General features: G+C 39.0%; 1 protein-coding gene across 2 annotated transcripts in view; it reads right to left on the bottom strand.

Annotated features, from left to right (window-relative positions):
* Positions 1–3,581: 3,581 nt before the first annotated feature.
* LOC138080855 (contactin-associated protein-like 3) overlaps positions 3,582–24,725 on the bottom strand; it is a 185,463-nt gene continuing 164,319 nt past the window's right edge. Inside the window, exons 21-23 of one of the 2 annotated variants that reach the window (XM_068973702.1) lie at positions 8,774–9,004; positions 8,432–8,503; positions 3,582–3,775 (exon numbers count right to left, since the gene is read on the bottom strand). In XM_068973702.1, coding sequence (XP_068829803.1) covers positions 3,582–3,775; positions 8,432–8,503; positions 8,774–9,004 — 497 coding nt within the window. The remainder of the gene's footprint in view (positions 3,776–8,431; positions 8,504–8,773; positions 9,005–24,725) is intronic. The other variant, XM_068973703.1, reaches the window with a different exon arrangement.

Below are 24,725 nucleotides of genomic sequence, written 5' to 3'. Positions count from 1 at the left end.
AGAATTAGAGATTTTAAAATTAAAAAAAAATAATAATAATAAAATAAAAAAAATAAAACCAGCAAAAAAAATAAAATAAATAAATAAATATCTACATTTCTAGGTATTTTAATTTGTGCATAAGTACTAAGTCGATTCACTCGTGTCTGACCCTTTGTGACACTAGGGACTATAGCCCACCAGGCTCCTCTGTCCATGGACCTGGCCAAGAATACTCCTGCCATGCCCTCATCCAGGGCATCTTCCTAGCCCAGGGATTGAACCCACACCTCTTAAGTCTCTTGCATTGGCAGGTGGGCTCTTTACCACTAGCGCCACCTGGAAAAGCCCAGATTTGTAGCAGTCAGTAAGTATCAACTACTTTGTGTTTCACTTTTCATATGACAACTTAAATACCATCATAAACAATATTAACAAATCACAGTATTCCCTATATAGAGAATAAGTAGAGATAAAGGAATCTACACACCAGTACAGAATGCATACATTCACACAATTTTTAATATTTTAGGGGAGAAACAATATAATTTCATAATTCAAATTTAATTCAACTCTTAAAAATATTTTTCTAATTTAATTCAAAAGTGTTTTTTTTTTTATTAACAAGCTGGAAAAGTTTACAAATCAGTCAGGGAATGTGGATGGTGCATCACCAAAATTCAGTAAAAATATTTTAAAGTTTCCCCTTTAGAAAAGAGATCAGAGTGCACTGGATTTCACTATCCAGAAATCTGTAAAATTTCAGGTACCAAAGTGATGCATTCTTTTGGAACATAAGATGATCACTTGTTAAAGCTGCAGTAATTTAATGATGTTTATACTCAGCTATGTGTTTAATGGATCCTATAATTTTTATGTTGAATCCTTCCCCAAACTACACAGACCTTTGGGAAAAGCCTACACACACCATTTACCAAAGTAGTCCTTTATATATTGCTATATTGAGATCCTAAACTTCTTTCATCATTTAAATAAACATCAGTATAGATACAGTATTATGGCAAATAGACTTTAAAGTGGTCTCCATGATCTCAGCCTGTTAAGTCTTGATATAATCCCTCCCCTTAGTATGTGTGGGACTTGTGACTTGTTCTAACCAATGTGTGTGCTTAGTCGCTCAGTCATGTCCAACTCTTTGTGACCCCACCAGGCTTCTCTGTCCTTGGGGATTTTCTAGGCAAGAATACTGGAGTAGGTTGCCATGCCCTCCTCCAGGAGATCTTCCCAATCCAGGGATTGAACCCAGGTTTCCGCATTGCAGGCAGATTCTTTACCATCTACGTCACCAGGGAAGCCCATAAATATTAGAGTGGGCAGCCTATCCCTTCTCCAGGTTATCTTCCCAATCCAATAATCGAACCTGGGTCTCCAGCACTGCAGGCGGATTCTTTACCAGCTGAGCTACCAGGGAAGCCCTTCTAACCAACAGACTATGACAAATTGGGGGATGTCATTCCTATGATCACATTTATCTTAAATAAGACTCCCTCTTGCTAGCATACTTGCTCTAGAGTTTCTCCTCCACTAGCCTTGAAGAAACAAGCTTTCATAAGTCCTCCAGCAGTAAGGAATGAAGTGCTGTCAATAATCATGGGAGCAAGGAGGCAGATTCCTTCTTGACTGACTTTCTGTATAAGAACACAGCCCTGGCAGACACTTGACTGCAACCTTGCAAGAGTCTCAGTAAACCCATGCCTAGCTCCTGACTCACAGAAACTGTGCAATAATAAATGTGTATTGAGTTAAATTTGTGGTAGCTTTTTATACCTTATAGAAAATTAATATAAGAAAAAATGTTTGAGAAAAACTATATAGAGGATATATTTTCCCATTCATTAAAAACAACACAGAAAAGTAGGTATACACACAAAAGGTGATAGCAAGGCAAAATGCATCTAATTCCAAGTGATCATTTTGTGGTCAAAGTTAGTACCTGGCAGGCACATGGCAGGTGTAATATGGAAAGGGCAGTGCATTTTTATTACAACTGGCTTTTCAATGCAAACGGTGACATCATGTGAGTATCTAATGACCACTGCCACTAAAGTAGTTACTGGATAAATTCTCATAGTTAATATGATTTTTTGCTCTCCTAATATTCAAATATGCCCTACTTAAAATGAACTAGCCAATTTGGGGTGCTCTATTGGAAATAGATCTCAAGATCCTAGAATTTTTCCTGAAATGACAGATTTAGTTCAGATCATATAGCTTGCATTTTCCCTTAGCATAAGCATTCTTCCACTAATATTCCAAATAGTAGCTAGGTGAGAAGGTAACTCAAGGAATGTTTTGCCTACATAAGCTCAAAATTTAGAAAGGAAAATGGAGAGATTTAGTTTAAAATGTGACTTATTCCCTAATAAATGAACATACAGTCACAAGAAAGCAAAGAGTTGTTATAACCTCCAGAAGAAAAAAAAATCACAGGACTGCAAAGAAAAATGACCTAACCATCCCATACATAAAGAAAAAAAAAATTAGGACTATATTTCATTCAGATGTGGATGGATACACTTCCAGTGTTAAATATGGAATTTATCAGTTCAGTTCAGTCGCTCAGTCGTGTCCAACTCTTTGTGACCCCATGAATTGCAGCACGCCAGGCCTCCCTGTCCATCACCAACTCCCGGAGTTCACTCAGATTCACATCCATCGAGTCAGTGATACCATTCAGCCATCTCATCCTCTGTCGTCCCCTTCTCCTCCTGCCTCCGATCCCTCCCAGCATCAGAGTCTTTTCCAATGAGTCAACTCTTCGCATGAGGTGGCCAAAGTACTGGAGTTTCAGCTTTATACATGGGCATGAATTTAGTTAGAAAATAAACATTTGTGTGAGATTACTAGGTGATCCTTATTACAATTTTCAAAGAATAGAATGACAAATCACAAAGAAAAATAAGCAAATTATCACAGATTAAAATCCTTTATACGTTTTTCTACCCATGAATTCTGTTTCACATCTGAACTTAATAGTAGAATTTCATAGCTGACATTCAACACTCATTTCTTTATTAAAATATATCAAAATTGATTTAAAAGACACAAAAGGAAAAGTAATCAGCCAAAAAATGTTTTCTCAGGCGTTTGGCCAATGGGCTCTGGTTCATAGGAATATGGAAATGCAGCTGAAGGCCATCTGAGAAGCACTTCCTGGTTTAAAAATGTCAGCAAGTGATTGATAAAAGAAGCTTACTGTAGGTTTCCATGTAACACAAAACATTAGAGTCCAACGTTGATAAACTTCCATGGAGTATTTTTAAGAGAGTAGAGCTTGAATCCTTCTTCTCACTTAAAACCTGAAGTAATTATGTAAAATACATTTGCCTTTTAGAAGATCAAGTCAGAACAGTCAGAAACTGCCAATCAGTGATTAATGAGCACACCAAAGTCACTGTCACATAAATGGATCAAGAAGGAGCGCTGAGCAGAGCCTCCAGGGACTGTTTGTGAGCAAGCTGATGGCATTGGACCCCCACTGCCTGTCCCAGAAGGACAATGGGTGGGTTTCATCCACTGGGAGCCCCTGGCTTAGCAAGAAAGTCACATCATCTTAGTAATCAGTAAATCACAATAGCAGATCAGAAGAAATACTCTTTCTGGCTTTCATTGACTGTACATTGCATGTTGAGCTCACTTTTCAGAGCAGTTTCAGCATTGTCTCCAGTTTTGGGAATATTCGTTTCATTTTTTTGGTACAGCCATCTCTGTTGATAAATGCGTATAGCAATGGCAGTGATGCAGAGCAAAATAAATATTACAACCGCTATCACACCTAGAGAGAAGGGAAAATACAAAGTCAGATTATAAACTGTAAATGTCAGCCTAACTAGAATCTACCCTAGCACCATTTATCATCAGAAAATTTGAAACCAAGTAATATTATAACTTTAAGGTTACTTCTAAGTCCATGCAAACTTTAGATACAGAGGTTTTATGCCTTAATTCCAAAGACATATCTGATTGGATTCCAGTTAATGCCTTCACACTAAAGTGCAGAAACACCATAGGCCTCTTAAGTCATGCCTGCATGGCTAACTGAGTAAGCAGGTTTTTATTTTTAAAAGGTATAGTCTGTGTAGCCCTATTATAGAGTGATTATATGCTTTATTGTTGTTGTGCAATTGCTAAGTTGTGACCAATTCTTTGTGACAGCATGGACTGCAGTGTGCCAGATTCCTCTATCCTCTTAGTGCGCTTATCTATCTCCTAGTGTGCTTAATTACCCAGTCGTGTCCAACTCTTTGCGACCCTATGGACTGTATAGCCTGCCAGGCTTCTCTGTTCACGGAGATTCTCTGGGCAAGCATACTGGAGTGGGTTGCCATACCCTCCTCCAGGGGATCTTCCCAACCCAGGGATCTAACCCAGGTCTCCTGCATTGCAGGCAGCTTCATTACCATCTGAGTGACCAGGGAGCTCAAATTTATGTCCATTGAGTTGAATATGCTATCTAACAGTCTCATCCTATGCTGCCCCATTTTTCTTTTCACCTCAATCTTTCCTAGCATCAGAGTCTCTTCCAATGAATCAGTTTTTGCATCAAGTGGCCAAATTTCTATGTGTTTTAATGAAAATTTGATTAAACTGTTATGCTGATATACAGTTGAACTACAATAATATGGTGTATATTTCATCTATGTCTATGAGACCGAGAGAGTCTTAAGTGATTGTTGCCTCTGGGGGTCTACACTCTTATGTGACCCCCTGTGACTTGCTTCTAACCAATACAATATGACAAAGTTGATGGTCTGTACCTGATTATTTGTACATGATTACATGATTACGTTACATAAGACTGTAGCACCTGTACTGTTGGAGTCTCCTTCTTCCTGCTGGCTATGAGGTGGCAAGAGCCATGCTGGGAAACCACCACATGACAAAGAACTCTATGAACCAGTGAAAATTCAGAAGCTCTCAGTGCTACAGCTGCAAGACACTGAATGCAGCCAACAATCTATGCAAGTGAAAAAGGCTCCATCCCCAGTGGAAACTTCAAATGTGACCCCAGCCCAAGATCCCAAGTGACACACATTCATTTCAGGATTGTGAGACCCTAAGCAGAGGACCTAACTGAGATGTGTCCAAACTCCCGACCCATATAAACTGAGGAACAATACACGTGGATTGTGTTAAGTTGCTAAATAGTTGATAATTTGTCATGTAGCAATTGATAACTAATATACTATATTATAAAAATCTGTAGAAATATTAATAACATTCAGTTATATGAAAAGCAAAACATTTCTCATGCTGGAAATGTTTTAAGTATTGAAGACACTAACTTTGCCAGTTGTTCTCAACCTTGGCTACATAGTAGACGATAACAGAATTTTGGGTGGGAGGCTGGGGTATCAGTATTATTTCAAAAGTTTCATGGATTATTTTAATGCACCATCAAGCTAAGCCATAGGGATATTAAGTCAAGCTATATCACATTAGTGAAGAATAAATATCCAATCCATCTGAAACAGGCAAAAAGGAACATTCACTAGTCAATATAGTTTTAAGATGATTGGCATAGGCATTAATTAGTATTCCTAATTAACAAATGTAAGCAAACACATGTTAGTGTTTAGTTATGTAAATCAAAATTTGTATTGCAAAATGAAGTTTCTTTATTATACTCTGAGACAGACTTAAGCAAGTGTGAGGGAGCCCAACAAACTTGAAGCTTGGTTGGGTGCAATTGGTCACAAAGATTCCTGAGGACATGCTATCAGGAACTCAGACTCCTTAGCTGAGATGAGGTAGCATATTTATTACTCTATGAATATTCTTAAATATTTATTCTTACGTAGAATATTCATTGCTTTCAATATATTTTCCATTTCATGTGAGAAACAATAACAGAGTTACTTTAATTATTTTTATGTTTAGTCATAGAGCTTTGTTTTAAGAGCTATATCATGTCCAATTTTAGTGTCAGGGACCACTAACTCAGTAACAGTGATCAAACCACTTAATTATATGACGATTGTTACCATTACACTGACCCACCTATACATCCAGGATTTTCTGTATGTGATTGATCACCTCTAACTCTACCTTGTTTTTGTTTTGTGAGGTTTGGTGGGATCCTAGAATAACTTCCACCTCCACCCTCTATCTGAAGAGACTGAGATAATGTGAAGAACGCATCTGATGGCTTCCATAACCTTCCTATCAGCAACTCCAGTGTAAATGTGTTTTTGACAAGTGCTCACGCCTGTGTCTGTGTCTCTGTCTATCTACACGTCTGTATCTTTCTCTATCCATCCATCTGCCCATCCACAGCATAGATCGCTTGGTAAGAAATCCTCTATGATCTCTGGTTTACCAGGTTCGAATATTGATTAGGTTAATACTCCTTTCCTAGTGCTTCCTTTGTTTACAGGGGAGAAAATAAAAATGAAAAATGCAGAATATGGAGAAATTCACCTATTGGGATAATCCTTTAAACAGATCAAATATTTCACACAAAGGTGAAGTCTGTGAACAGTTTTTTAAAAGTCTGATACTTCTTTCAGGAACAATACACTGGAGGTCTAGATACCCAGTAACTGACAAACCACACAGCCACCAGCCCCCATACAGATGGAAGGAAGGTTCAAGTACATTGTAGGGTCCAGTAAACTGAACCCTTCTGTCCCTAAGACCTTCTGTGCTTGGCTCCCATGTATCAGGAGCCAAAAAAGATTTCTCAGGGGAGTGCCACTAGAGTAACTTACTTTGTACATCTTGCCAATGATGTTTAGCAAAAGCAATACAACTCTGTTCAGTGGTAAAGAATCTGCCTGCCAATGCTGGAGATGCAGGAGACATGGATTCAATTCCTGAGAACGGCAACTCACTCCAGTATTCTTGCCAGGAAAATCCCATGGACAGAAGAGCCTGGCCAGCTACAGTTCATGGGGTCCCAACAAGTCAGACATGACTGAACGACTGAGCACACACACACACGCAGGCAATAAAACTCTAAGGACCACATCTTTGTCCTATCATCAATTTGACTTTTATCTTTGTTCTCTCTAATAAAAGGGCACCAACTATTATAATTGGCAAAATTTTGAACTTTGGGTTCCTACTTTGTAAATATTAATCACATTTAAGTTGATTTATTTTCACTTAAGTTTGACATTATAGTGAAGTTTTCTCATTAAAAATAAATCAGAATGATTTGGGATTAAGACTTAATTTAAATTTTAACAAGAAAGTTATTCTTTTTGGATATGCATTATAAATAATATTTATAGCTTTTATTTGTTTTTGGAGTTATAAGATGGAGGTCATATTCCTCACTCACTACAAAAATAAAAGTAATTGATACAGAAATGGAAATAATGACATTCTTACATAGATTTGATCAGCACTTTAAAATGTCTGAATACTTCACTAGTTGTCTGGAGAAACCTGGTATCTTAATAAATGCAGGCAGATCCAGGTATGTAGCTGAGCAGGTATGTAGCTGGCCTAACCCAGTCCAATCACCCAGCTCTAGGAGTAATTGCCTCACTTTGAGGTAGCAAAGAATGGAGAGTAGTTTACTTCTACTCATCCAGCAGAGTTTTCAACTGACTCACATTTCCATAATCTAATTAAACAAATTAAAATGTTCTTTGAATGATAAGGAGGGAGAATTGAATATTAATTTTTGAGTCCTACCTGGATAAGTTTTGTTTCAGGGGATATAATAGAAGATATTTAAAGTGCAATTACTTTTACTTCTTCATATATATATATATATATATATATATATATATATGAATGATGTATTTAATGGATATCTATATGTATCTACCTAGATAGCTAGCTGCCTATCTCTCTGCCCAAAGATAACCTTGATGCTAGATGCAGTTTTACATCTTTATGTTTAGGTGATTGACAATTTGTATAATTTAGGTGCTTCTCCCAATAAATGTTGCATTTTTTAATTTTAAATAAAATTTATTTTCTTTTTAAATTTAGAGAATAATTGTTTTGCAATGTTGTGTTAGTTTCTATTATACAACAAGGTGAATCAGCAGCCTTCCACTAGCTATTTAACACACAGTAGTGTATATATGTCAATGTTGCTTTATGTTTTATTTTTAATCTTATTTTTAAGTGTTCTGGGCTAAGGGGCTGACCTCTGGCTATTTTAAATCAAAGAAGTAAAAGTAAATGTGTCTTAAATATGTATACATTCTGAGAGAAACTAATGACTATTTTCAAATGAAAAACCTCTTATTATTATAGTTTGGCAACCATCCTTTAAAAAAAAAAGGAGCCATCAGTTCCTTCTACAAAGCTTTTTCGAAGGAGCTGAGTTCAGTACAGTAACATCAAGAACATTAGCAAATGTATGTGGTCTGCCATTGACCTCACAATCATCACGGATTCTCAGATATTTTTTGGACTTTGCTAACAGTGACAACAGAACCAAGGCAGAGGTCATTTGCGGCCGCATTACCTCCGATGACAGCGGAGTCACTTCTGTCCGCATTAACTAAGGGCCGTCCCTCATCCGTTGGTCCAGAACGACCTACAGTAGAAAAAGGGAGGATGACAGAGAGTGGAAAGGAGGAGTTTTGAGAAATCCACAAACGTTTGAAAGAGGAGCAGATAATGCAGTGACAGAAACGAATTTGAAACGAAGAGCCAAGACTGGAAAGACCAGAGAAGTGAGAAGATGAATTGAGGACTTTGGGGAACCTCTGGCATGGAGATTCTGAGCATAATTTTGCTGGCATGTGAAACGCAGTTGTACGGGGATGGAGATGGAGTGGAAGACGGCAGGGAGCGAGCCACACACCTGCTCCGCCTGAGAGAGGGCGGGTCGCCTCCCGCGCTGGGGCTCCGGGCCCCGTCTCATCCGCGCAGCGGGACGCGGTGGCCACGTGTCCGCGGACGGTGACCTGGGAGTGGCCGCCAGAGCGCAGCGCCGCCTTCAGAGGGACTGCAGGCCCGAAGCGTACCGCAGAAAGGCAGCCGGTGAAGCCGCGCGCGCCGGCCCGCAGCGTGTCCGGGTCCGCGCCGAGGGGCTCTGCGGACAAAGAAGCAGGACACACCGTTAGGGCTCATGGGCATCTGGCGGGGGCGCCAGACCAGCCCGCCTCTGCGTAGCAGTGATGAACTGAGCCTCCCTCCAAGCCTTTCCTCCTTTCTTCCTTAGGCCGTACCAGAGAGGCCTTGGTTGATGCCCTGCGGTTGTTCACTTCCCGTGGGAAAAAATTAAAGCTTCCTTGGATGCAGTCACTGTTAATGGGAGAATGAAATCCTCCTCCACCAAAGCAGTTTTCAAAATATTTTGAACAGGATTTGTGACCAGTATTCTAGATGGTTGGTGACCTAGGTCTCATGAGGACGGTAGAGTTCTAGGAACTCCTTCTGAAGTTACCTCCTAATTAATATTTTAGTCTTGCTGACTGTTCTGAGCCTCACAGTGAGGGCATCTCCTTACCCACAACTGCTGTCCCAGGAACACCACACCCCACTTTCTTTTCCCCTCTCCACAGGGTGATCTCTGTCCCTACTCTATAAATAAAGGCTTGTCCTCACCAACCCCATCCTGATCCCCGTTCTCACCCCAAACTGACAGAGGTTGGTTATTATGACCTAAAGAAGAGCTGCGATTGACACAATTCCTTCTTTTCAGTGATGCCTGCCTCCCGCAGTGCACTTGCTCAGTGGGCAAGAAATCTGACCCAAGGCCCCTTAGTTGTAGACTTCAAGTTTGAATGTGTCAGTCAGGGAAGGAAGAATCTGCATCCCCCACAGGAAACCACGTCAGTATGAGGCAACTTTGGCATCTGCTGTCAAACTCCTTCCTGCTTCATCATGTATAGAAAGGCTCATAGTCTCTTCTTTTTCAAACAATCAGTTACCAAGAATTTACCAAATGACTCCCATAGTCTGGACATTGTGTTAAGCGATTTATAGAGGTTATTTCTTAATGCTCAAACCACCCTTAGTACTTTTGTTCCTATTTGAAGTTAAATTGTCACTGGTTCCAAATAGGAAAAGGAGTATGTCAAGGCTGTATATTGTCACCCTGCTTATTCAACTTCTGTGCAGAGTACATCATGAGAAACGCTGGACTGGAAGAAGCACAAGCTGGAATCAAGACTGCTGGGAGAAATATCAATAACCTCAGATATGCAGATGACACCACCCTTACGGCAGAAAGTGAAGAGGAACTAAAAAGCCTCTTGATGAAAGTGAAAGAGGAGAGTGAAAAAGCTGGCTTAAAGCTCAACATTCAGAAAACGAAGATCATGGCATCCGGTCCCATCACTTCATGGGAAATAGATGAGGAAACAGTGAAAACAGTGTCAGACTTTATTTTTGGGGCTCCAAAATCACTGTAGATGGTGACTGCAGCCATGAAATTAAAAGATTCTTACTCCTTGGAAGGAAAGTTATGACCAACCCAGATAGCATTTTTAAAAATAGGGATATTACTTTGCCAACAAAGGTCCATGTAGTCAAGGCTATGGTTTTCCCAGTGATCATGTATGGATGTGAGAGTTGGACTGTGAAGAAAGCTGAGTGCTGAAGAATTGATGCTTTTGAACTGCAGTGCTGGAGAAGACTCTTGGGAGTCCCTTGGACTGCAAGGAGATCCAACCAGTCCATCCTAAAGGAGATCAGTCCTGGGTGTCCATTGAACGGAATGATGCTGAGGCTGAAACTCCAATACTTTGGCCACCTCATGCGAAGAGTTGACTCATTGGAAAAGATCTAATGCTGGGAGGGATTGAGGGCAGGAGAAGAAGAGGATGACAAAGGATGAGATGGCTGGGTGGCATCACTGACTCAATGGACATGAGTTTGGGTGGACTCCGGGAGTTGGTGATAGACAGGGAGGCCTGGCGTGCTGTGATTCATGGGGTCGCAAAGAGTCGGACATGACTGAGCGACTGAACTGAACTGAACTAACGGACAAGTGGGATCATTATATTATTCTTTCTTTTTTAATGAATGCATGTACCTGCCATAGAATATGTGTATATATTCTCTAAGTTTTTTTAGCTGGCATAATGCATGCATGCTAAGTCACTTCTGTTGTGACTTAGGTCCTACTCTTTGTGACCCCGTGGACTGTAGCTCACTAGGCTACTCTGTCCATGGGATTCTCCAGGCAAGAATACTGGAGTGGTTGTCATGCCCTCCTCCAGGGGGCTGGCATAATAGTAAGCCTTTAAGTTCACCCTGAGAATCTGAGCTCTGATCCAATCTATCATGATGTTGTAGATAAACTCTCAGAGGACAACCTTTGTTTCTGTTGAGTTTGAGTTTTTGAGAAGCACTGTTCTTTTGTCTCCATTTCCTGATGAATATAAATAATAATAAATAGCTTTTATGGGACATGTATCATCCAGTACATATATGCTAGACACTGAAAAATAAAGGGCTATTGTTATCATAAAAATAAAGTGAGCATTTAGAGCAGGATTTAATGACTTGCCTCATGCTATACCACTAGTAAGCAGTTGGAGAGAACTTTTGAATAAGAGTGTTTGAACTCTGAAGCCAGGAGTATAACCTTGCTGCCTTTAAGCTTTGTCAGCTAGCTTTATCTGGTGCATCAGTTACAGAAGGTCACTGTCCTTAACATCTCTCTCATGCAACATATGGAAGCTCCTGGTGGACAGTGTGTTTTATCTTGTCTTCCCCTGCACTTAGCTTAGTATCTGTTACATAGGACATATGCAATATATATTTTATAATCAAAGAATACATTTAGTCCTATTACCACCCTTCTGTGGATGGTCTGGCTGTTGAAAGTTTTTAAATGTGGCCCTCTGAAGGTGTGGTCTGAGAAATTCTGTGATTTCTTGTGATTCTGGGAAAGAATGAAGGCAGGAGAAGGGGACAACTGAGGATGAGATGGCTGGATGGCATCACCGACTCAATGGACCTGAGTTTGAGCAAACTCCAGGAGATGGTGAAGGACAGAGAATCCTGGTGTGCTGCAGTCCACAGGGTCCAAAGAGTCAGACACAACTGAGCAACTGAACACCACCACCACCACCACCTTGTGATAAAAGATGACTTGCACTGGCTTCAGCTAAGGATGCATGTCCATAGTTGGCTGACGTCTTACGCCACTGAGTTTTACCAAATGTCATGGTAACTAAACACGTTCTTATTTGTCATTAAAGGAAACCAACATACTCTGAAGCTTCTTTTGAAGGGTGAAAAAATATGCCATTCCCAAATATGCCACTTTGGCATAAAGATTATTTACTTGAAAACAGCAGGTAGAAGGATACTGATGTCCATTTTACTTCTTGAAAGCAGCAGATAAAACTCCCATGGAAAAGCTGCCCTCTCTGTGCCAGGAGGGAAAATGCATTGTTATGACCAGAGATAAGCAGTCCAGCCCAGAGAAATCTGTACCTACAAACATTGTTAACAGATTGTTAAAACAATACCTTCCTTCACTCTCCTCATACATTTTACTTACTTTTTCATAATCACCACTCTTTGTTCAAATTAGTATATAAATACTTGGGCCTACCTGCTTTTTGGGTCTTTAGTTTCCTATGGGGGCCACATGTACATTTACAAATCTTTATGTTTTTCTCCTGTTAATATATCTTAAGTAAAAATAATTCTCAGGCCCAGTTATAGATCTTAAGAGAAAAGAGGTCAAGCATTGTCTCCCCTACAAACTCATGGGGTGGATTTCTTGAATCTTATTACAGGTTGTTACTTTTTCTCCTATCAAACTTCATTTCATAATGAGATAAATTTTTTATCTTTATTTCTCCTGGCTTGACAGAGAACTGTACCTTCAAGAAAAATGGTCTAACTTTGAGATTTTCAGCAAATGCACGGGGAGCTATTTCAGCTTACAAAATTTTGTTTATGAGTTTAAAGTTGCAAAAATAATGCTTGCTATGGAAAAGACCTCTAAAAAGACCTAAACTCAAGAGGTGTGCATTTGCATTGTTATAATCTCATAAACATCTCTCTGACACACATAGCTAAATTGGCCAACTCGATTAAATGAAATATCAAATAGCATTATGCATGTGGAATTTTAGGTAGATTCCTAAGTACACTGAAGTAAAATGAGTTTGGCACAACCCCACTAAAGGATTATCAATTAAAAGGGTACTTGAAAGATGACATTTTTTTTAAATTTTGGATTCAAACAGTATGTTTCTTAAAGGAAGACACCCTTGCTTGTGTAACCCAGGACTTTTGCAAGGCTAAAATACTGGAGAAAAAATTACAGGTAAAATAAAAGTTTTAGCTGTTGGACAAAAAGAGCAACTAGACACTACTAGCTTTTCTGGTCAAAGTTTTGACCTGAGAACTACCAGGCAAGGTTAACAGAAGGAACCCAGGACAGACATATATCATAATGAGTTAGATCAATTTTGTGGAATTTATTTTTTAAAAGATAACCTAGCTTCATATCTGTAGATAGTGTTATTACTAAAGAAAGAAACATCAGTAGTATATTATATTGCATTATATTTTCCCATATTTCAAGATACTTTATATATATATATGTGTGTGTTGATTTGAGAATGTGAATATGTATGGGGGATTTATGTGTATCTGAATAGCCTGTCATTAATCATGTAGCTTTAATTATGTTGTGCATGTATGTATGGGTATAAATATACACTGAAAGTTTTGGTGTTCATAACTTTCTGTCATTTTCCCAACCTGAGGTCATGGTTTTCTTTTTTTTTTTTTTTTTGATTGGAGTAATTCTCTACTATAGCCTTCAGATGGGATGCTTGATTAATATTTAATCTTAATCTTTCCTTGTTATCTAAAATATCTTTTATAACCTTGTCAGATAAATTATATATTAGATGCTTGAAATTCAGTCATTCTTCTTAGCAGTATAGCTATATCATTATATCATTTTTATTCTGTTGTTGCAAATGAAAAATTGGATCCTGATACCAATACTATTATTTTTATTGTAGCAACTTCTGCCTGAAAAGTTTGGAAGACTTTTCTCTATGGTTTTGTGATTCAGGGATTTTCCCAGAATTTCTACAGATGTGTGTCTATTCTCATTAGGATCAATAAGTCCTTTCAATCTGCAACTCAGCTTTTCCTTTAGTTAAGAGAAATTTTTAAATACATAATCTTTGTCTTTGCTTTTAATTCTCTTTTTTGGATCTACAATTATTCATATTAAGTGTTCTAGATCTAACTTCCAAGTCCCTTTTACTTTCCATCCTAATTTCTGCTTCTTAATCTTTTTGCTTATGGCATGATACTCCAAGTCACTTCTAAGGAAAATCAGTGATGATTCTCTTCTTTAGATCATCCAGCAACATTTTGAAAAGTCATATTAACTCCCAGAATTTATGTTTGTATCTGTATGTGTGATTTTATTAAAATATCCTTGAGTGCCAAGTTTTATCCTAGTTTTCTGTCTTCTTCAATAGCTCCAAATTGATGTGGAAATGTTGTTTTTTCTTCTTGCCCCATCCCCACTCTTACTTTTAGATTCTCTCAGTGGTGGCATCATTGTTTACTTCTCTATTTATTGGGATGGCTTGTTGGAACTCCATGGGTTGGAGATGTTATACAGTATACCAGGCCTGACACTCTGGACAGTGCCACTTCTCTGCCCCTGTAGTCAGCAGCAGACCTGCAGGCAGACTGTCTGACTTCTTATGAAGCATAGGAGGAGGTCTCTCACCCTTGCCTTCACTGTGGTAGGAAGGACATGACCCAGTGATCCAGCCCTTTATCAGCTTCAGAAGGAGCAGAGAGAACGGGGATCATCATGCAGAGCAATGTTGACCTTCGCTATGGAAGTCTTGAGTTCTCTGAAAGGCAAGCTTTCCCCAGGATCCACAGGCTTCACACACCACCTAAGACTCTGCTATGTCCTCCTCCAGCTGCTGCTGCTGCTGAGTCACTTCAGTCATGTCTGACTCTGTGCGACTCCATGGACAGCAGCCCACCAGGCTCCTCTGTCCCTGGGATTCTCCAGGCAAGAATACTGGAGTGGGTTGCCATTTCCTTCTCCAATGCATGCATGTATGCATGCTAAGTCGCTTCAGTTGTGTCCGACCCTCTGCGACCCCATGGACAGCAGCCCACCAGGCTCCTCTGTCCATGGAATTCTCTAGGCAGGAATATTGGAGTGGGTTGCCATTTCCTTCTCCAATGCCCTCCTCCAGTCTAGTAGGCAAATCCTCATGTCTGGTCTCTTATTCACACTTCCCTGCCCTCTTCTGCCTGCTGGGCTAGCCCTACAGTTCCTGGGTTTAGTGGTGCAAGTAAGTTGAATTGGGAGTAGAAACAAGTCTTACAGTTCAAGCTGCCATGTCCCAGACCTAGGTCCACACAAAGTCAGCATTCAAATTAACAGAACTGTGCTTAGAAACACAGTGTGAATCTGTCTTCCCTATAAGCTGACTCCTGAAATCCCATCCTTAAGGATCCTTCCTTTTGGCTCAAAAAACTTCCCTTTAAAGTGCAAAGAAAAAAAAAAAGTGGGGGAAACCTAAGGCAAAACTTAATGCATATTAAAAATTAACATATTAGGATGAAAATGTTTGATCAACCCTTAGCTTGAGAACACAGGCATCAACAAGAAGTAAGGGCAAAACAGGTGTACCTTCAAGGTAGGATAAGGAGCGGGCAGGAAAGTGGTTTGAGTATGAATGTGAAGCAAAGAAAAGTTTAGGAAAGAATGTGATAAAGGCTGAGAATAAAGTTCATTTCCACTGTAATTTTGAGTAAACCCCCTTAAATCACTTTGAATGAAAACAGATTTAATCTATTTTTTCTCTTAAAAAATATCTATGGTACAAAATCTTGAGAGCAGTATCAGATTTCCAACAATTCAGGACATAAACATTCTCAACTGTCTCAGGTATTGCTAGTGTTGCCTTTAAAATATATTGCCAAGGCCACACATTCTAACACAAGAGATGATTTCTGGTTTTGTGAGGAACAAGCATGTTAATGAAAGGTCCACAAGGAAGGGAAGGAGCAAAGAATTAAGGTGTCTGTGAAGAGCTTTCTGCTACCCACAATGAGCAGTGCTTCTGAAAGGCGCTGGCAGTAAACAGTGGAATAGCAAAAAGAGTATTTCCAAGATTCCCTAAGGCTCTCATCTGCAAGCAAGTATCAGGAAAAGTGAGCTGTCCATGGGATTGCAGGAAGCAATGAAGAGCATTAGAAAGTGTAAATACATAATTAAGTGAATACTGACTGTTGAAACAACAGCAGTAATAATATCTTATGGAAAAAATAATATCCATAAGTGAAGTGCATGACAACAATGGCAAAAAGGGTGGAAGAGGAAGTAAAATGGGAATAAAAATAAGGTTTTTATGTGGTTTGGGAAGTGTACATTCAAAGTAGAATGTAATAAATCAAGTATCAGTAATCTTTGGGGTAACTGCTAAAAAAATAAAGAGGTACAGCTATAAAGCTGATACCAAAGATTAATAGTCCCAAACTGGACGTAATTCAGCTTCACGTTAACATGAGAATAAACAAACTGGTATAGTCATGCAATAAAAGACTATCAAGCAAAAAAAGCTAGTGAACCATGACTACATGCAACAAACGTTAAAAAAACATTTTGGCAAATGGAATTGGCTAGACAGAATATAAATATCAACCTGCTATTTATTTTGGACTTGATGAAACAACAGTGAACATCCTTTATTCTAAATAAATGACATGATTAGAAAATGATGCTAAGTAAAATTTTCAGTCTGTCTTTTGAACAGTTCATCATTGCAGGGACCTGATTTTCAGAGTCAGCAAGAAGTGACTTATTCTCCCTTCCCTGCACCCCACTTCCACCACACCAAACTATCGCTGGCACTTGCAGCCAATACCCAGGAAGAAATCAGGGGTGATTTGAAACTCTGAGCACTTTAACAAGCACTCCCGGAAGGTATTTCCTGGAATAATTGTTGTTTAGTCACTAACTGGTGTCTGACTCTGCTACACCATGGACTGCAGCCCACCAGGCTCCTCTGTCCATGGGATTTTCCTAGCAAGAATACTGGCGTGGGTTGTCATTTTTTCCTCCAGGGGATCTTCCCAATGCAAGGATAGAGCTCTCATCTCCTGTTTGGCAGGTGGATTCTTTACCACTGAGCCACCCTGGGAAGCCCAATTGGAAGAATAGTCTTTAGTAAACTAAAAAGACTCTTCCCATAATAACGTTTGAGTAATCTTTCACATAACAAAGAAACATTGTCAGAATTCTACATGTTTGCTGCTTTCAGCTCATCAGTCCTTCTCTAAATTGTGATTAGGCTCATGTAGCCTCTCCTTGATGGAGAAGGCAATGGCAACCCACTCCAGTACTCTTGCCTGGAAAATCCCGTGGACGGAGGAGCCTGGTAGGCTTCAGTCCATGGGGCCGCAAAGAGTCAGACATGACTGAGTGACTTCACTTTCACTTTTCATGCATTGGAGAAGGAAATTGCAGCCCACTCCAGTGTTCTTGCCTGGAGAATTCCAGGGACGGGAGCCTGGTGGGCTGCTGTCTATGGGGTTGCACAGAGTCGGACACGACTGAAGTGACTTAGCACCAGCAGCAGCAGCAGCAGCCTCTCCTTGATATACCCTTACTCCCATTTAGAGGTCCAAGTTCTTCCCTTCCTGTTCTCCATCAAATCCTATTCTTGAATAAACTCATTCATACAATAGAAGAAATGTCCAGTTATGACTCAGTGTTCCAAATCTCTCAGGGACATGTGCAGAAAATGCATTATTAGCAAAAGAAATAAATCTCTAATTGATTTTTTATTATTCAGATATAATTCACATCTCATAAATTTCACCCTTTTAAAGTGTACAGTTCAGTGGGATTTTTATAGTTATAAAACTATTCCCAGTATGTAACTGCAGAATCTATCACCCCCAAAGAAATCCTGTACATATTAGTGGTCACTCCTCACTCCTACCTGCCCCCAGTCCCTGGTAAATCTGAACTGCTTTCTGTTTCTATGGATTTAACTATCTGGATAGTTCATATAGATGAAGTCATACAATATGTAATCTTTTGTGTTTATCTTCTTTCATTTAGTGTAATGTTTTCAAGGTTCATCCGTATGGTCCCATGTATGAGTACTTCATTACTTTTTATGGGCTAGCATTCCATTGTACACAACTTTTGTTTGTTCCTTAGTTGATAGACACTGGAGTTGTTTCCAATTTATAATTCTTATGAATAACACTTCTCTGAAGACTCATGTACACTTTTTGTATGTGGATATATATTTTTCAATTTCTTTGAGTATTTACCTGTGAGTGGAATTCCTGGGTCACTTGGTAACTGTGTTGGAACTGCCAAACTGTTTTTCTCCAGCAACTGCACACTGTTACATTCTCATCAGCAATGCACAAGAGTCCCAATTTCTCCATATCCTCTATGACACTTGTTACTGTCTGTCTTTATGGTCATAGCCATCCTATTGGGTGTGAAACGGTGTGTGTGTGCTTAGTCGTTTCAGTTGTGTATGTTTCTTTGTGACCCTATAGACTGTAGCCCACCAGGCTCCTCTGTCCATGGGATTCTCCATGCAAGAGTACTGGAGTGGGTTACCAGCCCTCCTCCAGGGGATCTTCCCAACCAAGGGACAGAACCCGCGTCTCCTGCACTGCAGGTGGATTCTTTACTGCTGAGCCACCAGGGAAGGTCGTGAAAGGCGACCTTGTGGTTTTGACTTGCATTTTGTTGATGACTAGTTATTCTAAACATCATTTTTTGTTCATCATTTGTGTATCTTCTTTGAAAAAAAATGTCTACCCAGGAACTTTGGTCATTTTTAAGTTAGTTTACCTATCTTTTATTGTTTAGTTATAGTTCTTTATATATTCTCTATAAAAGTCTCTTATCAGATACATGACTGGCAAATATTTTTCCTCATTTTGTGGGTTGTCTTTTTACTTTCTTGATAGTGTCCTTTGAATTACAGAAGTTTTAATTTTAATGAGGACCAATTTATATATTTTTCTTTGCTGCTTATGCTTTTGACAAACTTTGATCTAAACCAAGGCTTCTGAAAAACCTTCTCTAAGAAATCATTGCCTAATCCAAGGTTACAAAGACTTACCGTTATGTTTCGCTCTAGGAATTTTATAATTTTAGCTACAAAGTTAGGTCTATCATCCATTTTGAGTTAATTTTTGTGTATGGTGTTAGTTAAGGGTCCTACCTCACTTTTTAAACTTGTGGATATCCAGCTGGGCCAGCACCATTTGTCAAAGAGACTAGTCTTTTTTTCCCTCCACTGAATGGCCTTGGCACCAATGTTAAAAGTCAGTGGACCATAAATACATAGCTTTACTTCTTAACTGTTGATCTAGTCTACTAGTCATTATGTATCTCTTAGCTCAGCTGGTAAAGAATCTGCCTGCAATGCGGGAGACCTGGGTTCAATCCCTGGGTTGGGAAGATCCCCTGGAGAAGGGAAAGGCTACCCACTCCAGTATTCTGGCCTGGAGAATTCCATGGGCTGTATAGTCTACGGGCTTGTAAAGAGTCGGACACGACTGAGTGACTTTCACTTTCACTCAAGCCAATACCACATAGTGTTGATTACTGTGGCCTTGTATGGTTTTTCCAGTAGTCACGTATGGATGTGAGAGTTGGACTGTGAAGAAGGCTGAGCACTGAAGAATTGATGCGTTTGAACTGTGGTGTTGGAGAAGACTCTTGAGGGTCCCTTGGACTGCAAGGAGATCCAACCAGTCCATTCTGAAGGAGATCAGTCCTGGGACTTCTTTGGAAGGAATGATGCTAAAGCTGAAGCTCCAGTACTTTGGCCACTTCATGCGAAGAGTTGACTCATTGGAAAAGACTTTGATGCTGGGAGGGATTGGGGGCAGGAGGAGAAGGGGACAACAAAGGATGAGATGGCTGGATGGCATCACAGACTCAATGGACGTGAGTCTGAGTGAACTCCGGGAGATGGTGATGGATAGGGAGGCCTGGCGTGCTGTGATTCATGGGGTCACAAAGAGTCGGACATGACTGAGCGACTGAACTGAACTGAACTGAACTGTACTGTTTCGAAATCAAGAAGAATGAGACCTCCATCTTCATCCTTCCTCTCAAGATTGTTTTGGCTACTTGGAACCCTTGCATTTCTATGTGAATTCTAGAATCAACTTATCAATTTCTGTAGAAAAGGCCATTTGGATTTGGATAGGAGTCTGGAGGTAAACTTGGGAGCACTGCCATCTTCAGGTCAGTTCAGTTCAGTCGCTCAGTTGTGTCCGACTCTTTGCGACCCCAGGAATTGCAGCACGCCAGGCCTCCCTGTCCATCACCAACTCCCAGAGTTCACCCAAACTCATGTCCATCGAGTCAGTGATGCCATCGAGCCATCTCATCCTCTGTTGTCCCCTTCTCCTCCTGCGCCCAATCCCTCCCAGCATCAGGGTCTTTTCCAGTGAGTCAACTCTTCGCATCAGGTGGCCAAAGTATTGGAGTTTCAGCTTTAGCATCAGTCCTTCCAAAGAAATCCCAGGACTGATCTCCTTTAGAATGGACTGGTTGGATCTCCTTGCAGTCCAAGGAACTCTCAAGAGTCTTCTCCAACACCACAGTTCTAAAGCATCAATTCTTGGGTGCTCAGCTTTTTTCACAGTCCAACTTTCACATCCATACATGACCACTGGAAAAACCATAGCCTTGACTAGATGGACCTTTGTTGGCAAAGTAATGTCTCTGCTTTTCAATATGCTATCTAGGTTGGTCATAATTTTCTTTCCAAGGAGTCTTTTAATTTCATGGCTGCAATCACCATCTACAGTGATTTTGGAGCCCCCCCCCCCAATAAAGTCTGACACTGTTTCCACTGTTTCCCCATCTATTTCCCATGAAGTGATGGGACCAGATGCCATGATCTTCGTTTTCTGAATGTTGAACTTTGAGCCAACTTTTTCGCTTTCCTCTTTCACTTTCCTCAAGAGGCTTTTTAGTTCCTCTTCACTTTCTGCCGTAAGGGTGGTGTCATCTGCATATCTGAGGTTATTGATATTTCTCCCAGCAACCTTCATTCCAGCTTGTGTTTCTTCCAGTCCAGCATTTCTCATGATGTACTCTGCATAGAAGTTAAATAAGCAGGGTGACAATATACAGCCTTGATGTACTCCTTTTCCTATTTGGAACCAGTCTGTTGTTCCATTTCCAGTTCTAACTGTTGCTTCCTGACTTGCCTATAGGTTTCTCAAGAGGCTAGTTTATCTTTGTTCATGGATTAAAAGATTCAGTGTTGCTAAGATCGCCGTAAGGTGGTCTGGCCACCTGACCACCTGACCAGACCATCGGACGGCCATCTTAGCAACACTGAATCTTTTAATCCATGAACACAGATATATTTCTATTTATGTAACTCTTGCATAATTCCTTCCAACAATATTTTATGGTTTTCATTGTATATGTCTTGTACTTCTTTTGTTAAAGTTATTTCAAAGTATTTGCTTCTTTTTAATGCTATTGTAAATAGAATTTATATTTCATTCATTTTATCCTTGTATTATTCATTGCTAGTATATAGAAATACAATAAATTCTTGTGTGTTGATCTTGCATCTTTGCCAAAACTAATAGCTTTTTCCATGGAGATCATGTCTTTTACAAACACAGATAATTTTACTTCCTTTTTATCTGGATATTTTTTGCTCTTTTCCTTGCTTTGTAGCCCTCATTCAAATCTGCACTACAGTCTTGAACAAAAATGATAAGGGTGGATATCTTTCTCTCATTACTGATCTTAGGGGAAGACTTCCATTATTTCACCAAAGCTCTGTGGGTTTTGCAGATGCCTTTTTTACACATGAGGAAGTTCCTTTCATTCCTAATTTGTTCAGTGTTTTTACTATGAAAGCATACTGGATTTTTTTCAAATGCTTTTTCTGTGTCTATTGAAGCGATCCTGTGTTTTTTGTCCTTAGCTCTATTAATATAGTGAATTACATTGATTTTTATCTGTTGTGCCAACCTTAAATTCCTGGAAGAAATCTTATTTGGTCATGGCATATAATAATTTTTATATATTATTACATTAGACTTGCTAATACTCTGCTGAGCATTTTTGCATTTACACTCATATTCCTGAAATTTTATAAACTCTTTGTGTCTTTCTACATAAATTTTTTCTAAATGAGATAAATTCTTAGGGAGAGTATAGGAAAGACTAATACATGTCAAATAAGTCAAGGGAATTTTAATATCTAAACTCTAGTTTCTCCATGCAGATCTCAGTAGGTAATTTCCATGAATTATTTATTATCCAATTATCATATATGGAGTTCCATTTCCACATACAGTACTTCAGTGGATTTCTTCTCTCACTCAGATAATGGGCCTACTAAAGTTTATTCGCATGACTATATTGATTTGAACTGTATTCTCCCCTAGGAAGAGACAGGAAGATATATCCTTAGTTTGCACACTTTAAGAACAGATTTTTGTTTTGTTCTGATATTTCAGGGTTGCTATTTTGGTTGTTTTTTTTTTAATGCTCAAAACCCAAAATGAATAGAATACCAATTATACAAAATCTTTAGAGAAATAAAACATAGCAAAAACACTAGGGTACCTTACTCGGTATTTTAAAGTTCTCATACTTTGGGATTATAAGACCTATCAGAGTCAAAACTACAAAGAACATTAGAAATCCAAAGATTTCCATTTAAAGTAGGATTATACTGAAATTATTTTATAGTAACTGGGAAAACTTAACCTGATTGGTCATCACTAATACGATCTTTGAAGAATGGAAAGAACGTAGGGGTTGTTAATCAGAAGTCGCTTTCAAAGCATTTTCCAAAACTCACTAGGGAAAACAATAATAATAACTAACTAGATTAGTTAATTGTTAGAACACTATTTTATTGTTTATATTTTGTATTATATCACAAGTGTTTTGAGGGCAGATACAGTATGTGTTTTGCTATGAGGCATTCAAAATGTCCAGTGAAATACAAGCACATTCTAGGAACCACCAAACATTTCAGAATGGATAAATCCATGAGACAAAATAGCTAACAAGAAATACTGAGGTCACACTCTATGTAGGGCTTTCTCGTTGCTTCTTTTACTTAATGTCAATGTTGTACATGATAATAAATATAGTTTTCTATTGTCTTTAATAGCTATATACTTTTGCATTAAACAGAATCTTAATGATTTTGAGAATTATGTATGTTAAGGATATTTTATTATCTTGTGTTATAAAACTTTAATTATTATTTTGTATTACAAAATTTTGACCACTTTATTGTTTTTAGCCCCTTAACCTTATTTATATTTTTCTTTATAGATGTTATTAAATCTCATGCTGTAATTTTAAACTCTTTAATTTAATAATTCCTGATTTTTTTAACATGTTTGGAATGACTTTCTCCTCTACGAGATTATAAAAATACCTCCACACACACACACACACACCAAAGTAAGTACTAGATATCTCATCATAGTTTGGGACAACTTTCCAGAGAAATTAATAGCTACTTATTAACCAATCTGTTGGTCTATTTTACTATGTTAATGAAGTGAAGTTCTATCCACTTGCCAAATCTGAACACAAAACTGTAGTCTTATTCTCAATAACTGATTTTGAGAGTGGTAGAAGAACAGAAGCCATCCGAAAATAAAGTTATCCAAAACATGAAAAGTTTTATTAGCCTTTGATCAAGATACATACCTCTAGGTGCAGATGAAATGAATATTTATAATTTTATTAGATTCAATTGCTTCAGGCTATAAACTTCATTGCTGAGTTTCAACTTTAATTTTTATGGCCTGAGAGAGATGCATTTGAATAAAAAGATCCTTGAATAAAAACATTAACACCTTCAATTCCATGCTACTGTTCTCTATATATTAGATCACAAAAAAATACAAATTCATATAACAAAACCTATTCTACTTTTTAATTAAAGTGAACCTTTTCATATAATACAGTTTAGTAATTAAGTTGATTTCCATAATCTATTGCCTATTTCTTTATAGATCAGACATTTGAACCTAATTTGCCTTTAAAATACTCCTTTGTCAATTTCATACTTACTGATGGCAACTTTCTACTCGGGGACATGGGCATCTCTGAACATGCCTGTTGGACGCAGTAGTCACTGAGGGCATGGAGTTGCGTGTGATGTGTTTGTTTTGACCATATCTGTTCTTTAGACTGGGAAAAGAGTACACACAGACTTCTCCTCTACAGTGGAGGAGGGATCAGATCTAGGTGCAGACAGGACAATTATTCCACTCACAGCTTGCACCCACTTGACAAAAATGCAGCTATGAAGCTTGCACATCCTTTGAAATTGAAGTGAAAGTGTTAGTTGCTCAGTTGTGTCTGACTCTGTGGTTCCAGGAGTATAGCCAGGCTCCTCTGTCCGTGGAATTCTCCAGGCAAGAATACTGGAGTGGGTAGGCATTCCTTTCTCCAGCGGATTTTCCCGACCCAGGGATAGAACTGAGGTTTCCCAAAATGCAGGCAGATGCTTTACCAGCTGAGCTGCCAGTGAAGCCCCTTGGATTCATTTTAGGTGATTGATTACTTACTTTTCTCAAACCAAGGATCAATAGGGCCAGAGAGTAGAGCTCAAAAGCAGATAAAAAGGGAGCACATTGTTCTCCATTTGGATATTAAAAATAAGTTAGGCTGACAACCAAAGATAGGGTTTTATCTCCCTGTTCTCTAAAACTCAAGGTGGTCTTGGAGCTTTTAGGAATTTCATAATATCTATTTAAACATATACTGTCATTCTCATGGACGAAAG

This window comes from Capricornis sumatraensis, chromosome 6, assembly GCF_032405125.1.
Source record: "Capricornis sumatraensis isolate serow.1 chromosome 6, serow.2, whole genome shotgun sequence".
NCBI lineage: Eukaryota > Metazoa > Chordata > Mammalia > Artiodactyla > Bovidae > Capricornis > Capricornis sumatraensis.
This window is presented reverse-complemented; position numbering and strand designations above follow the sequence as displayed.